This window comes from Pelophylax lessonae (assembly GCF_965119305.1).
Source record: "Pelophylax lessonae genome assembly, chromosome: 11".
NCBI classification, from domain to species: Eukaryota; Metazoa; Chordata; class Amphibia; order Anura; family Ranidae; genus Pelophylax; species Pelophylax lessonae.
The window spans coordinates 215,206,692-215,224,549 of record NC_138778.1 but is presented as its reverse complement, the minus strand read 5'-3'; the positions used below and the strand labels follow the sequence as shown (position 1 = coordinate 215,224,549).

Sequence of the window (17,858 nt, the reverse complement as noted above, 5' to 3'; positions counted from 1 at the left end):
TGTTACTATTGTATAATGTCATCTCTACAATCAACAGCAAAATGGATTAAAGAAGGAGGGGGGGGGGGGGGTTGATGAATAATTTAAGACCTTTTTATGTAATTTTTTTTACTTTCTAATTACCTTCATGCTTTTTCCATTGGCCTTTTTAATTATTTATTTATTTATTTTATTGTATTTACTAGCTTGTTACTGTTTATTATTTTTGTTACTATGTTATACTATAACATCTAAAGAAGGAACAAAAATAATTTTCAAAAAAAAAAAAATAACGAAGAGCTGTTAAATATTACTTCATGACCTTTTTTATTTTCTATTCTTTATATTTTAGTTATATTGTTTTTTTTGTTTTTTTTTATGTAGCAAGTACAGAAAGTAACAAAAACAGTTTATAAATTAAATAACTCTGGAGGCTGTTCATCGTTGATATATGACCTTTTTCATTGGCATTTTACATTTACACTGTTTTTTTTTTTTTTTGTTTTTTTTTAACATTTTACTTTGTATTTTTTTATTTGTATTATTATGTTATAAAGTAATAGCTACAAAAATAAACAAATAGTTTGCAAATACCTAACCGGGGAAGCTACTGATAAATCATTCATGATATATTTTTATGGGTGTTTTTATTTATAAATTTATAAATTTTTAACATAATAGGTGTATATTTTTGTTATAATGTGTATATTACAGGATTTATATAACAGTTTACCCAGCGCTTTACAATGTAGAGGGGGGACAGTTCAGTTACAATACAGAAGAAATGGGGGGGGGGGGGGGGGCTGCTCGTGGAGCTTGCAATCCTTTTTTTTTTCATTCAATACGTTTTTATTGAGTTTTTCATAAGAAAATAAAGACATAACAGATACAACAGAAGATTGAAATATTAAGAGCTTGCAATCCTAAAGGATATGTAAGGTTAAAATGTAATAAGAATAAGTACATAATATGAAAATATATACTAATATCATTATATTATATATATATATGTATATATATATATATATATATATATATATATATATATATATATATATATATATATATAAAGCATAATATATTAAATCATACATAAATATAATGTAATATATCATATTAATAAAATGTAATATATTATCATATTAATATAATGTAATATATCATCCATATAACAATATAATAATTTAGGATATAAAGTAAAATATAATGTATAATATAATAATATATTATAATAATATATATATATATATATATATATATATATATATATATATATATATATATATATATATATATATATATATATATATATATATTAGCATAATATATTAAATCATACATAAATATAATGTAATATATTATCATATTAATATAATGTAATATATTATCATATCATACATATAACAATATAATGTAATAATTTAGAATATAAAATAAAATATAATGTATAATTTAATAATATATTCTAATAATATAATTATAATAATATATCATAATATATATATTATAATAGCATAATATATTAAATCATACATAAATATAATGTAATATATTATCATATTAATATAATGTAATATATTATCATATCATACATATAACAATATAATGTAATAATTTAGAATATAAAATAAAATATAATGTATAATATAATATAAAATAAAAAATAATAGATTATCAAATCATACATATATTAATGTAATATAAGATATTAATTATATATTATCATATACATATAAAAATATATAATATAAATATAAATAAATATATAAAAAAAATAAGTATTAATATATAATATAATAGTGTCTTAATAATATCAGTAAATAGTAAAAAACAGCAGGAAGAGCTTGTAAATGAATGAAGTAGGGAGGCGGTTGATCATTTATTGATGACCTCTTCTATTGGGATTTTTAATTCCTGTTTTTCTCCATGTTAGCTCTATTGTTTCCTCTTTTATATGACTATATTATAATATAATATTTACAGAAAGCAACAGGAATGGCTTGGCAGCGCCCAGTCAGGTAGACTGTAGATCAGAACTTCATGGGCTGTGACGCGTTTTAAAAAAAATGACTAGTGACAGCCAATGTCTGCTGGGACTTGTTGCCCCCCCAACAGATGATGGGCCCCAACGGTAGCAGGATGTGTCTGAACTTGTAGGTGTAAAGGGCAGGCTGAGACATGTAGTTCCACAGGTCATCCAGGGATTATAAAAGCATGCAAATAGGACCTGCTGGGACTTCCACTAGAGACAGGCAGAAGTGAAGAGGGTGGCTGGGTATTCTAGGACTTGTAGTCCACAAAGTAGTACCAAACACATAGAAGCCTTTAAGTGACCGAGTTCTTTTAAAGAACCGACAAACCCAAAGTCACAAAATGTACTATTTGGGGTAATTTTAGGTGGTTTACATAATAAACAGATAGGAGAGGCAGCAGATGAGGGTGTATCTGAGTTATCTGCAGATGCCCGCCCCTCCCCCCCTCCAGGGTTTAATTTAGTGTTGTTTTTCTGACAATAAGATGAGTCCCTATAGACACTTGTCAGAGAAGCTAAACCAGCCATTGGAAATGCTTAGGAGAAAGTAACTGCGGGAGCTTTTTAGATTTATCTGGTGGCAAAACTGAAAAACTGAGGCAAAGGGGCACTTTGTGCCTCGTGCCTCGGCGCTGCAAGCAGCTCCTAGTGCACAAGGCTCCCGAATTCTTTTTAGAGTCCCAACAATTCCAACACTCGCATATGTGAACATTTTGAATTCTGTGCAGCTGCATGCCCATCTCAGCCCCAGCACGCCTTACAATCTGGAGGAAAGTTCAGAACTAATTTTAGAAAGTATTATTTTACTTAAAGGGTAGTTGATGCTCGGAATAAACTTCCAGCAGAGGTAGTGAGACGGTCAACCGTAAATGGCCTCAAACATGCTTGGGACAAACATAACTCTGTACAAAAAAAGTTAATGAAAAAATAAAAGAAAGAAAATAACAAAAAAAAAAAAAAAAAACGAAAAACAAACAAAAAAAAAAAACGAAAAAAAAAGAAAGAAAAAAACAAAAATTAAAAAAAAAAACAAAAAAAAAACACGACCCCCCCCCCAAAAAAAAAAAAGAAACCTAAATTCTGAGCAGCTGCGTGTCCATCTCAGCCCCACGCCTTACAATCTGGAGGAAAGTTCAAAACTAATTTTAAAAAGTATTATTTTACTTAACCATTTAAGCCCCGGAGGATTTGGCTGCTCAAAGACCAGGGCCTATTTTTTGTGATTCGGCACTGCGTGACCTTAACGGACAATTGCGCGGTCGTGCGTCGCTGTACCTAAACAAAATTGACGTCTTTTTTTTCCCCACAAACAGAGCTTTCTTTTGGTGGTATTTGATCACCTGTGCAATTTTTACTTTTTGTGCTATAAACAAAAAAATAGCGACAATTTTGAAAAAATAACAATATTTTTCACATATTTTTTTTATATGAAATTTACAAAAAAAAAAATGTAAAAATCAAAAAGTTTTAACATTTTAGGCCAATTTGTTTTCTGCTACATATTTTTGGTTAAAAAAAAAAAAAAATCGCAATAAGCGTATTTTGATTGGTAGGCGCAAACGTTATTGCGTTTACTAACTACGAGAAAGATTTATGTCATTTTTATTGTTTTTTTTTTATAACGAGTTATGGCGGCGATCTGCGTTTTTTTTTTTTTTGCGGGACTGCGACATTGCGGCGGACAGATCGGACCCCTGACTGACATTTTTGACACTTTTGGTCCTACCAGTGACATTACTGCAGTAATCAGTGCTATACATATGCACTGTTACTGTAAAAATGACACTGGCAGGGAAGGGGTTAACTTTATTGGTGATCAGTGGGTTAAATGTATCCCTAGGGGCGTGATTCTAACTGTGGGGGGGCGTGGCTTGTGATGTAACCACAGAGACTATACGATCCTACATAGCAGGATCGTATGATCTCTGCAGTTACACAGGGGAGAATGACAGACGGCTTTGTTTACATTAGCCGCCTGTCTTTCTCCCTCTCCTGTGGGAGATCGAGAGTGGCCGGCGGACATCGGAGCCGCCGGTCACTCGCACGGGGATGTCAGGGAACGAGCGGGGGCGTGCGCTCGCCCCCTAGAGGCTCCTGGGTGAGTGACGTACCGCTACGTCACTTTGCCCAGGAGGGGCTGACCGCCGCAGTATATAGTCGGGCAAGTGGTTAAGGGGTAGTTGATGCTTGGAATAAACTTCCAGCAGAGGTAGAGAGACAGTCAACCGTAAATGGTTTCAAACATGCTTGGGATAAACATATCTATATTCACAAAAGTTGTTAAAAAAAAAAAAAAAAAACCTCAAAGAAAGGAAAACTAACAAAACCCCCCCCCCCCCCCAAAAAATAAGGAAAAAAATAAATAAATAAAAAAAAATCAAATAAAAAAATAAAAAATGGGCAGACTCGATGGACTACTAATCTGATTGCACAACCTCTGTGCAATCTCCTTCAGGCTCGCCCGACACCATACAATCTCTGTAAAATCATCTTTAGATCAACCAAAGTTATGCAATATATATGAGAAATAACCTGAACTACACATGTGCGATCCATTTTCATTCCAAATCAGAATTCGGATTCATTTTTCATCCGAATTACAATAGTAACAAATGTAAACTAATCCTCTGAAATAAGGAAATTAAATTTGTCCGACAGAACGAAATTTGAATTTAGATTCACATTGCAGTTCTTAGATAAGAAAAATTCGGCAGTCGCATTCGGATCAAAAAAAAAAAATTGTATTTGAATTTTCCAAATTTGGTCAAATTTAATTCAGTTTGGTCCCATTACATTTTAATTTGGTCGAATTCGGAAAAATCGAACTGAATTTGAAAACAAACAAAACTAAATAAATTCCCGAGAACTAATTTAACTAAAGAAAATTAGCGAAAATTAAACTTTTTTTTGTTCTGTAGATGTCTAACCTGAACTAGACAACCAATTTTTTATCCAATCAGATAGGCCCCGGCACTACATACCTATTGGCAGATCCAAAGGAGATTGTACAATACAGCTGTTCTGTGAAGCCCTCGGAGATTTGTTAGAGAACCTTAGTGAACAAACAGCATCATGAAGGCCAATGAACACACCAGACAGGTCAGAGATAAAGTTGTGGAGAAGTATAAAGCTGGGTCGGGTTATAAAGAACTATCCCAAGCTTTGACCATCTCACGGAGCGCTGTTCAATCCATCATCTGAAAATGGAAAGAGTATGGCACAACTGAAACCCTACCAAGACATGGCCGTCCACCTAAACTGACCGGCCGGGCAAGGAGAGCATTCATCAGAGATGCAGTCAAGAGGCCCATGGGAACTCTGGAGGAGCTGCAGAGATCCAGAGCTCAGGTGGGAGAATCTGTCCACAGGATAACTATTAGTCGGCGCTCCACAAATCTGTCCTTTATGGAAGAGTGACAAGAAGAAAGCCATTGGTGGAAGAAATCCATAAGAAGTCCCATTTTCAGTTTGTGAGAAGCCATGTGGGGGACACAGCAAACATGTGGAAGAAGGAGCTCTGGACAGATGAGACAAAATATGAGCTTTTGGCCTGAAACCAAAACGCTATGTGTTACAGAAACCTAACACTGCACACTACCCTGAACACACCATCCCCATTGTGAAACATGGTGGTGGCAGCTTCATGTTGTGGGGATGCTTTTCTTCAGCAGGGACAGGGAAGCTGGTCAGAGTTGATGAGAAGATGGATGGAGCCAAATACAGGGCAATCTTAGAAGAAAACCTGTTGGAGTCTGCAAAAGACTTGAGACTGGGGCGGAGGTTCACCTTCTAGCAGGACAACGACCTGAAACATCCAGCCAGAGCTACAATGAAATGGTTTACATCAAAGTATATTCATGTGTTAGAATGGCCCAGTCACAGTCCAGACCTAAATCCAATTGAGAATCTGTGGCAAGACTTGAAAATTGCTGTTCCCAGACGCTCTCCATCCAATCTGACAGAGCATGAGATATTTTGCAAAGAAGAATGGGCAGAAATGTCCCTCTCTAGATGTGCAAAGCTGGTAGAGACATCCCCAAAAAGACGTGCAGCTGTAATTGCAGGAAAAGGCGGTTCTACAAAGTATTGACTCAGGGGGGTGAATACAAATGCAGCCACAGTTTCACATATTTATTTGTAAAAAATTGTTAAAACCATTTATCATTTTCCTTCCACTTCACAATTATGTGCCACTTTGTGTCGGTCTATCGCATAAAATCCCAATAAAATAAATGTTTACGTTTTTGGTTGTAACATTACAAAATGTGGGAAATTTCAAGGGGTTTGAATACTTTCTTCAAGGCACTGTATATGTCAGCTTCTCTCCTGTTGTAATAAAAAAAGTGAAAATATTTGATTGCTTTTAAAGGCAATTTAAGGTATTTGTATAGGCAAAACTTTACCTTTTTGCTCACAAAAAAATTACCGGAAAAAACAAAACACAAAAAACAAAGTAAAACCCACAAAAAACAAAACAAAAAAGAAAACACCCACAAAAACAAAATAACCCTAACAAAATAAATTAAAAAAACACAAAAAAAAACAAAACAAAAAAACACCCACAAAAACAAATAACCCTAACTAAATAAATAAAAAAATTAAAAAACACAAAAAAACAAAACAAAAAAACACCCACAAAAACAAATAACCCTAACTAAATAAATAAAAAAAATTAAAAAACACAAAAAAACAAAACAAAAAAACACCCACAAAAACAAATAACCCTAACAAAATAAATAAAAAAATAAAAAAAACACAAAAAAAACCAAAAAAAAAACACCCACAAAAACAAATAACCCTAACTAAATAAATAAATAAGAAAAATTAAAAAAAAACAAAAAGCAAAAAAAAAACACCCACAAAAACAAATAACCCTAACTAAATAAATAAATAAAATAAATAAATAAAAACACAAAAAACAAAAAAAAACACCCACAAAAACAAATAACCCTAACAAAATAAATTAAAAAAAAAAGCATACTCAATGGACCACTCGCTTTTGTTCCTGCCGTCACTTTTCTATGTTTTTCCTTTTGTTTTCAGTTACCATAGAGAAGGGTTATACCCCCTTATTAGGGGTCCCATGGGGTGGGGGGGGGAGATTTGCCTTCACTTCCTGTCCCGGTGACACCACAGGAAGTAAGAGGCAATCTCTCCCCAAGAAAGCCGGATCCTTTCTTAGGTAGCTGTCACCAGAACAGGTGTCCCCCTTTCTGCTGACAACTGGAAAATGTGGGATTTCCTATCACTTTCTGCCTCACCAGGAGAAATAGAGGGTTCATTTTCCCAGCAGGGACACAGTAACAAAAAACCTAGCAGGGGCTCTAACCCCCCCCCCCTTCCAAACGCAATCCTAAACTAAAAAAAATAAGTTAAAAAAAGCTTAACATTTTTATCAGCGCCCCCTGCTGGCCGGGCTATAAAGAACGCATTGCATTATTCCCTAACCCCGTGTCCTCAGCCGATTCCCCGAACTGCAGGGCTTGGATGCTGCAAGCGGCTTTAGCATTGAACTTGTTACTTAATAACCGGGGCGGATAAACTTAGACATTTTCCTAGAACTGCGCCGTCTCATCTTCCCGTCCTGTTGCTAAGAAAGGGAAAACACAGATGGCCGCTCAGGATTTTGCCTTCGGTCAGCACAAGTCTTCCCTAAAGGAAGTGTTCACAGAACTGTAATATATACTGTAAATGCTTCAATGTATTTATATCAGATAGTGAAAAGATACCATTTTTTTATTTAATTTAATATAGATTTATTTTCCTATATATTTTATTATATTAATTGAATATCATTATTTAGATTATTATTTTAATTACCTTTTTAGGCTTTTAGTATCTCACAATCCTTCACTCCTCTAGAGATTTTCTTCTATGTATTAAGTTCACATTTCACTATTTATAGTCCTATTTATAGACTCATATCTATAAAAAGCTAACACGTTTCGGGGGTTTGTAGGGACCTTTATCAGGGCTGGTACTGGACTGATAGAGATTTTGGGATCCTGAGGGGTATTTAGTGTGATCCCTCCAGATGAACTGAACCTCAGAGCAATCATACCCTTCAGGATCCCTTTAATTCCCTACAGTACTGATGCAGCGGAGTTCTTTGAACCCTGAAATGTGTTGGATTTCTTACAATAAGAAGAGTCTGAATAAAAGATAAATCTGGAATCTATGAAATATTCTTTGGCACTTACCTCCTTTCACATCAAGTCCCTTCTCGAGAAAAAAGTCAACCTTGGAAGAGCTGTCTGTTCCCCCCAGAACATTCATCCTCTCTATTGGTCCTGTTGGCAGAAGGTGATGGGAAATTAAGAACTCTCGCGTTGTCACAGAAACAGGAAGAGAGAAGAAATCCTCTAATAGGGACACCGGTTCCAGTAACAGCTGTCCAATAGGGTATTTTCTCTTGCATTGGCGAGATTTCCTCTTACTTCCTGTTCTGTCTGTAAGACAGAAAAGAAAGGGAAATCCCCTGATGGGACAAAACGACAATATAAAAATGGTTCTACATATAAACAGCTGTGAAACATATACCTCAAGTCCACATGATGTGATGAAACCCACAACGTTTAATAGAATAAAAGTCCACAAAATGTTTTTTTATAGAAATCACACAACATTTAAAAAAAGTCCATATATATATATATATATATATATATATATATATATATATTTTTTTTTTTTTTTTAATAAATAGTAAATATTAATATTAAAAAAATAATAAAAAAATATTTAAGCCCACATGATGTGATAAATCACACAACATTAATAATAATAATAAAAGTCCATGTTAATAACAATAATAAAAAATATTAAAATGATATTTAAATCCACAACATTTAAAATAACAAAAGTCCATGAGAATAATAATAAAAAAAATATTTAAGCCCACATGATGTGATAAATCCCACAACATTAATAATAATAAAAGTCTAAAATCATATTTAAGTCCACAACATTTAAAATAATAAAAGTCCATGAGAATAATAATAAAAAAAATATTTAAGCCCACGTGATGTGATAAATCCCACAGCATTTAAAATATTAAAAGTCCACAGTGTGTGTGTGTGAGATATATATATATATATATATATATATATATATATATATATATATATATATATATATATATATATATATTTATATTTATTTTTTCCATTAAAAAATCCACATGATGTAAGAAATCACACATTTAAAATAAGTCCATATATATATATATATATATATATATGTTAATAAATAGTAAATATTAATATTAATAATAGTAAAAAAAATATTTAAGCCCACATGATGTGATAAATCCCACAACATTAATAATAATAAAAGTCCATATTAATAATAATAATAATAAAAAAAAATGTAAATTATATTTAAATCCACAACATTTAAAATAATAAAAGTCCATGAGAACAATAATAAAAAAAAATATTTAAGCCCACGTAATGTGATAAATCCCACAACATTAATAATAATAAAAGTCCATGTTAATAATAATAAAAAAATTAAAATTATATTTAAGTCCACAACATTTAAAATAATAAAAGTCCATGAGAATAATAATAAAAAAAAATATTTAAGCCCACGTAATTTGATAAATCCCACAGCATTTAAAATATTAAAAGTCCACAGGAATAAAAACAATTAAAAAATAGTAAGATAATAATAATAAACAGATGAATAAAATAAGCATAAATTCCATGTAATGCGATAAAACACACAACATTTAAAATGGGACGCATATACCTCAAGTCCATGATGTCCCTAAACCAAAAACAAATAGAATACAATACATACAACATGCATGTTATTTACCTTTACAATCATGCTTTGTGTAGACATCCAAAAAGCCCTGAAACTGCTGCTGGGTGGCGCCATCTTAGATGTGATGTCAGCAGACTCAGGACTATCGCCCGAATGACACGCTATGGTATTCCACTTCCCTTCTTCTCCGGAATCTTCAGGTTTCGGGTGATGTTGGTGAAAGAGGTTATGTAGATGAAAGAGGTTATGTAGATGAAGGGAAGGGCGGAGGAGCTGGACCAGCACAAACAGTACTACTTCCAGAAGAGAAGAGGGCAATGAGGTGGAGGGAAGGGGTTGTGTTAGGGATCTGACTCTTCCTGAAGTGTCATTTCCTTAGGCAGAGTTGGTGACAGCGTCTCTTTAATATTGAGCTGGCCAGTTTTAGCCTGCTCTGCATACATCCTCTAGAATGTTTTGGGCTTTGTTGAGGAGGGCTTAGCTCCTTGAAGATGTGGACTGTGATAATGTCAGATTTATGAATGGTTTTGTGAATGTCTAATCAGTGATGGATATCCAGCTGTGGTGCTGGGGAGCTACAAGACTCCTCCCTCCCGACACACGTTTGGCCTTTTGGTTCCTGGACAGCCCAGAGGTTGGACACACATGATGTAGGTCTTCCAGTAGGGTCATTATTTAGGTCCATATCTGTTATAAAGCCTTATTGTATCAATTATTAACATTTGAAAACTAAGTTGGCTCTGTTCTGGTTTTCCCGGCAGGTCTTTTCCTCGCTCTGCGCCTTCCGCTGCCAACTACAGCTGGAATCGTGCCTCCGACCAATTCTCCGGCCTCAACCTGAATAATCCTGGTCAAAATGTCTCTCCTGGCGGCTTTGAATCTGGACCTGGAGATGTCCATGGTGCCAGTTAGCGCTCTGCACTGGCGGGCAGATCTCCTTAAGATCCCTGCTCATGGAAATCACTATGAACACCTATCAGTGCCCATGGAGGACGGGGTGAATGTGCACGGGGCCGAGGGAGGATGCCTGGCAGGTACGTGCTGCTCCGAGATGAAAGGGTGACCCTTTAATGTAATGCTGCCTACTACATATGTGGTGGGAAATCTTAAAGAGCTCCTGTGAGAAGGCCATTGCTGACCTTTGCAGGATGCCTGGTTCTTAGGATGATCCATAACAGTAGCCAGATAAGGTCTTCGGTCTCTGGCTTTCCTCATCTGTAGGCCTGTTCCTGGGGACTCAGGGAGTATTAAAGCCAGCAGATGAGCATAACAGCCAGGCAGCTCATATTTTTTTGGGGAAAAAAAAGCAATAGCACCCTCTGTATTACAATCAGGAGGGGACCACTTTAAACTGTAAGGATATAAATGCAAGAGCTTCCAAGGCAAGCTGCCATCCTGATCCTTAATTTTCCAGCCTAGTGTCACTGACCTGAACAAGCATGCCGGATGGAATTATAGACATCACTGGCTGCAAGCTTGTTCCAGGTCTATGACGTCAGGACAGAGGGAAGGTGGCATTCCTCTTTAACATAGCTGCTTCAGCTTGACAAATGCCTTAAAGCCAACTTGCCCCAATGAAATATAAGCTCACCTGTCATGCAAGAAATATAGGCCTGCCATGTACGTCCTCCTGAAAATGCAATGAAAAACAAAGCATCAGCCAAGTGACTAGTATATTTTAGAAGGACAGGGCAACAATGGCAGCTTATAGGTTTCCTATATTAGTGACATGGAGTTCTGTTATGATGGGCTGATGATGTAGGCTACCTTAGGTTCTGATGTCACCAGGAAAGGGGGGCATGTCCCGGTGCCATAGTCAAAGTGACTTCATAATGTCACCCACTATGAACCTTCAGTGCCACCTAATGCGGTATATTGATGCCCCAACCAAAGAAAGCAAACGAAGAGCAGATGCAGGAACCCTTCAAGAGTGCTGTGGGAACCCCAAAAGTCAGGGCTCTCTGTTATGCAAGTAGCCAGGGCTTTTTTTTCTCAGAGAATAGGTGCAGAATTCCACCTTTTAAGTTACTTTGTGTCTCCGCCCCCTACCCACCTCCGAGCACTAACCCTTGGTTCCACCCCTTCCAACCTACGAGCACTGACCCTTGGTTCCACTCCCTACCCAGCTTTCAGTACAGCCACTTTTAGAGAATATAGAGCCAGGTATAATTTTGTATTGGAATGTATAGAATTAGGTTATGATAACAAGAAAAGCAATAAAATAGATCCAGCAGCAATAGACGCCACCCCCCCCCCCAGCAGTAATAGACCCCCCAGAAGCAAAAGATCTCCCAGCAGCCAGCATCAATAGACTCTCTAGCAGCCAGCAACAGTAGACCCCTCCCTAAAAAGTAGATTCCTTTAAGAAATAATTAACCCTCAGTATCAAAAGATCCTCAACCAGCAACAATAGATTGCCAGGCAAAAATAGATCCCCTCCAGCAACAATAGATCTCCCAGCAGCCAGCATCACTAGATCCTCCAGCACCCATTGGAGGTGCCGGAACTGCGTTCCCCCGCGTTCCCACTGAAAAAAAGCCCTGAAAGTAGCTACCAATTTCCAGGATTGCAAGATGTAGCCTACTCTCTCATGCGCCTTATTATTGGCCAGTCAAGTGATTTAAACCTTCTATTCCCAACGCAAACGTTCCTTCAAGGTGGTTGTAGATGTTAAGGGGTGCTGCAGCAACGATCTGCTGGAACTGAAGGTAATCAGAGCAAGAAAATGCCACCAGCACACCACAGATCTCCAGAGCAGGTCCAAAGCTTTTATTCAGCGATCGTATTAAAGCAGAAGCAACATTTTAGGAGCCTCGCAGGACCCCTTCATCAGGCATGTGACCTTTAACATGTCTGATGAAGGGGTCCTGCGAGGCTCTGACACGTTGCTTCGGTTTTAATGATGCGATCGCTGAATGAAAGCTTTGGACAGTCTCTGGAGATCCATGGTGTACTGGTGATATTCTCTTGATATTGGACAATGGGACTGCCCATCATGAGGCTAGGCCAATGGGAGGCGTGGGAGAAAGGACAGGTCAAGTCAGAGGTAAGGTCCACATGAGATATTCAGTGGTTTAGACCAGTGGTCCTCAACTCCGGTCCTCGGGGCCCACTAACAGGCCAGGTTTGCAAGATAACTAAATTACATCACAGGTGATCTCATTTGCTGCTCAGTGATTGCAGTACTCTAGTCTGTATCTCCCCAAGGTAATACTTAAAATCTGGCCTGTTAGTGGGCCCCGAGGACCGGAGTTGAGGACCACTGGTTTAGACAAAGACATTCTCCGAACTGCTTAAAAAGCAAATGGAAGGGTCTTTATACATGGGCAGGAACCCTAATGTGTGCTACAAGTGTACCTTACTGCCCCATAAATAGGTGCCTGCCTTCCTATGGTTATGCTACCACCAGACCTATTTATAATATTTATCTACTGCAGCATATTCATTTATTTTACTGGTCCTCATAGAAGCCATGGTTACCACACCATACTGATGACCAACAAACTTGACACAGATGTTTGCAGTTTGCGTATTTAATATTAGGCTGCATCTGTCTTGTGAACCAGGGGTTCTGGATGGAAAACTGGCCCAAAAGTAATATTCTGCATAGCTCCACCCAATATCCAAAAATTAACAAATTCCTTATTTTTGGATCTGTAATGGAAATGGGACCTAAAACTTTCAGTTGTGAAGAGGCTCTACTGTCCCTTCACTTGTCCTACATAACAGCCCAACCTGGTCCTCTATGGTTTGACTTAGAAGATCTGTATGATGGCCAAAAAAATGTTCTATTAATAAAAGAACACGTATCAATTAGTATATAAGATGTCCATGCTGGGCAGGTCATATGTTCTTCTTAGTTGGACAACATACTTAGTTCTCCTGTGCTTTTCTTTTTCAGGGGATGGATTCACGGATTGGATGACGGAAAGGGTGGACTTTTCATGTTTCCTGCCAATGACGGCGGATCCATCCACCATGCCAGGGCCTTCTGCCCCGGACCTGGAGATCATGGCCACCCTCCTGAAGAAGGAGCTGGAGCAGATGGAAGATTACTTCCTGGAGGAGAGTCTCTCCCCAGGTGTTCCAATGCCACCTGATCAAGTAGCTCCAAGCACACCTCCTTCTCATGAAGTCCACTTCCTCTTTCCAACGCCCGACCAGCAGCTGAGTGGGAGAGGAGTAGAGTTCCCTGCATACATTACGGAAATACCAGCACCTGCCCCCGTGGCACTGAACACCCTAGATTCTGGATGTCTCGAGCTCATGAATCTATATACAGATGTTCCAAGTGATTTCCCAAGAGAAGAAGAGCAGGATTTTATGGTGATCAATGACACCAATAGCCCGCCAGCACAAACCAAACGACTAAACAGGCCTACCCCATATGACCGCCCCGCCACCGCCAGCACCAGCTCCTCCATCTCAAACCAACCAAAAGGCGACCGCAAACAGAAGAAGAGAGACCAGAACAAGACAGCAGCCCTACGCTACCGCCAGCGCAAGCGCGCTGAATACGACGCACTGGATGAAGAATGTCAGGGCTTAGAAGTCCGAAACAGGGAGCTGAAAGAAAAGTCTGACTCCATCGAAAGAGAAATCCAGTATGTGAAGGACCTCCTCATTGAGGTCTACAAGGCCAGAAGTCAAAGGCTTCGCAACAATTAGAAAGTTTTGTACACTGAAAAATATAAACTTTGGACTAATGGCCACTTTCTAGAGCAGCCTATCCAACATTGTAAAGTAAGGCATTAGTTTGGGTCCCTAAAAAAATCTAACACTTGTATCTATGCCTTATACTCCCCATACTAGCTGCAAAATATGGATATCGACAGGTTCCGTGGTTCTAAGCTTTCAATGCCTCTCTTGGTCCAGGAGTGCCATAGTTTTCAAGATTCAAAAGCCCTTCCTGGTCCAGAGGTTCCATGGTTCTAAGGTTTCAATGCCCCTTCTAGTTCAGAGGTTCCAGGTTGTAAGGTTCCAATACCCCTTCTGGTCCAGAGGGTCCATGGTTATAAGCTTTCAGTGCCTTTCTTTGCCCAAAGGTTCCATGGTTTTAAATTTACGATGCCCCTTCTGCTCCTGAGGTTCCCACACCCCCGGTCCAGAGGTTCCATGGTTTTAAGGCCCCAATACCCCTTCTGGTCAAGAGATTCTATGGCTATAAGCTTTCTCTGCCTTTCTTGGCCAAGAGATTATATGGTTCTAAGGTTCCAATGCCCCTTCTGGTCCAGAGGTTCCACGGTCCCAAGGCTTCAATACCCCTTCTGGTCCAGAGGGTCCATGGTTATAAGCTTTCACTGCCTTTCTTTGCCCAGAGGTTCCATGGTTTTAAGTATACGATGCCCCTTCTGCTCCTGAGGTTCTAAGGTTCCCACACCCCCGGTCCAGAGGTTCCATGGTTTTAAGGCCCCAATACCCCTTCTGGTCCAGAGATTCTATGGCTATAAGCTTTCTCTGCCTTTCTTGGCCAAGAGATTCTATGGTTCTAAGGTTCCAATGCCCCTTCTGGTCCAGAGGTTCCACGGTCCCAAGGCTTCAATACCCCTTCTGGTCCAGATGTTTCATGGTTTTAAGCTTCCACTGCCTTTTTTATTAAAAAAACATTTCATGGTTCTAAGCTTCAAATGCCCCTCCTGGTCCAGAGGTTTCATGGTTCTAAGGTTCCACCACCAACTCCTGGACAGGCCAATTACTGCAGCCCTCCATTTACCAAAGCATTGGGAGTATAATATAAATTTCTATGCTTGAATCTTCCCAACACAGATTTCTTTTTAGAGACCCAACTAATATTTTACCAAGACAAAAAAACAACACTTCAAACCGGCAGACGAAGTCTTCATAATTTTGGAGACCTCTGACTTTTCGAATGTGTTGTAGTGGGGTGTTTATGTTACGTTTTACCAAATAGTTGTAGCTTTTTTGGAGTGGATAAATATAAAGGTATACCATTTTCTGTCTCTGGGAAAGCCTTTTACCCTCAACGTGTTCTTTATCATTTTATATTGGAAGAATAGGGATTTGGGAAACCTAGAAGGAAAAATATGTCTCTACGGTCAAGAGGCTTTAAAAAAGTAAGGAAAAGCAAGGTTACTGACACACATGAAGGTCTACAGAGTAAGAGAAGCTTACCAATTGCGGGGGGAGCCATTTTGTAAGCTATAGGCAGTAACAATTATTTATAGGTGGTAGATTACTTCATGGTAAATTCACAATAAATAGGTTTAGGTTCTGTTCTCAAAAGCTTGAAAATAATTTTTGAGAGCCAACCTGCCCATTGGTAGCATGCAATGGGTCACAAAACAAATATCAGAGAAAAAAAAAACCTTTTAATTTGATCCCACTCCCAACTTTGTAAAAGGATTTGCCACTGACTGGCTACCTCGATGACGTTATTCACACTGACCACTTGATAGCATACATGGCTTTCTTGGTCGTTAAACTTTTTGGATTGTGGGATTTTTGGGCAACCTATCAGGGATTTATTTTTATGTTTATTGTTCAAATATTCTAGGTGTGATAAAGAGGGATGTGGGTGTTATGTTATATCTATTAAAAAAATACAATGTTGCAATTATGAGCACTAATAAATACTAAATGTTGCACAAAAATGTTGCTTCTTTTGCCTTCTAAGCCAACAAACACAACAGATTTCACCAGTCGGAGCAAAAACAAAAAGATTTCTGATTGTCTGGTATGGACTAGTACAACTTGTATGTCAATCTTTTTGCTTCAGTAGTTGGCCTAAAACTTGTTCTGAAGTACCTTCATGTTCCAGCAAAAGCATTGGTCAGCTCTAAGGGGCCCATTCACACCAGGTGGCGTGGGACTGTACTGTACTGGGTGGCTTTCCCACCACATGTCAAGGCAAAATTGCCTCATCTCCTGTGTGGCCGGTTCACACCATGGCATTGCGAAAAAGTCCTTTTTGTTTTTTTTTTTTAAATTTACCGTTTTGCAACACATGGTGGCCAATAGAATTTTCTGAAATGTCACTGTGTGACATTTTAATAAAGTTTGTTTTGTAAAAAAACAAAAAAAAAAAAACAAAAAACAGTGCAATGCACCATGATCGGTGCATTGTTGTAACCCGGCCCAAACCAGGGACTTCCACTTTCTTAACCTGCATGTTTGCTCTGGGTTGCTCACTTAGAAAGTCTAGAGACAGCCAGAAAAATTGCATTTTTAGAGCATCAAAATGTGATGGGGCCCCATAGTATGCCATTAAAGGCCCCAATCCCTCTTATTTCAAAGGCAGTAGTGATTACAGCACACAAACTGACTTTATATATTACTTTTATTTCAGCTCTATTGTACTCAAATGGAGACTGATTAGTAAGCACAACAGCACACATGCCTGATGACGTCAGACTCAAAGCTCTGCTTCTACGCGTTACGTCCTTGTAGACAGCAAACAAAAGATTTCCCAGCAGACTTACCCGACCAGCCTGCAGAACAACTGAATTGTCCTATCTAACAGTTTATGTTAAAAACAGAGGGTTTTGTCTGCACACATTTGCAAATACATGCATAAGCCGCGGTGCCCATGCCAAGGGACCTCTGTATATACTGCAGCCCTAACTCCGAAATTTCCAGAGTCTCCATAGTAGAAAACCATTTATTAGTGGATAGGTTAAGCGCAGGTGTGCCTGGAGGGAGCACATCCCTCCTTAAGGGTGCCTGAGGACGTCTATGAGGACAAAACGCCTAGGAGCGGAGCTTTGTGACAACAACTCAGATTCATCAAGCAGCAATTAGGGAATGCTAACTAGTGTCTAAAGTATATCTAAAGACAACATTTTTTGGTTTAGTTTTGGATAGAGGGGGGGGAACAAAAAAGCCCCTGGAAGGATTTTATTGCTGTCTGTGTCCCTGCTGGGAGGACTTTTACCCTATCGGTCCAGTTATTGGGTCTTAAGGGTTATGGGAAATCTTCCAATAGCAAGCTGGTTCAGGTGAGGTCTGTCTAATGAGGGATCTCCTCTTACTTCCTATTGCATCTTGAAACAGGAAGTGAAGGAAAATCTTCTTAATGGGCCACCAACAGCAGGATCCAGGTGGTTAATCCCTTCTAAAGGAT

The 17,858-nt window shown here is 38.1% G+C and overlaps 1 protein-coding gene across 2 annotated transcripts in view; it reads left to right on the top strand.

Moving 5' to 3' along the window:
• ATF5 (activating transcription factor 5) overlaps positions 1-14,577 on the top strand; it is a 25,812-nt gene extending 11,235 nt beyond the window's left edge. For both annotated transcript variants that reach the window (XM_082272095.1, XM_082272096.1), the window contains exons 2-3: positions 10,540-10,812; positions 13,680-14,577. In XM_082272095.1, coding sequence (XP_082128221.1) covers positions 10,635-10,812; positions 13,680-14,446 — 945 coding nt within the window. In that variant the 5' untranslated portion in view covers positions 10,540-10,634 and the 3' untranslated portion in view covers positions 14,447-14,577. The remainder of the gene's footprint in view (positions 1-10,539; positions 10,813-13,679) is intronic.
• Positions 14,578-17,858: the final 3,281 nt, after the last annotated feature.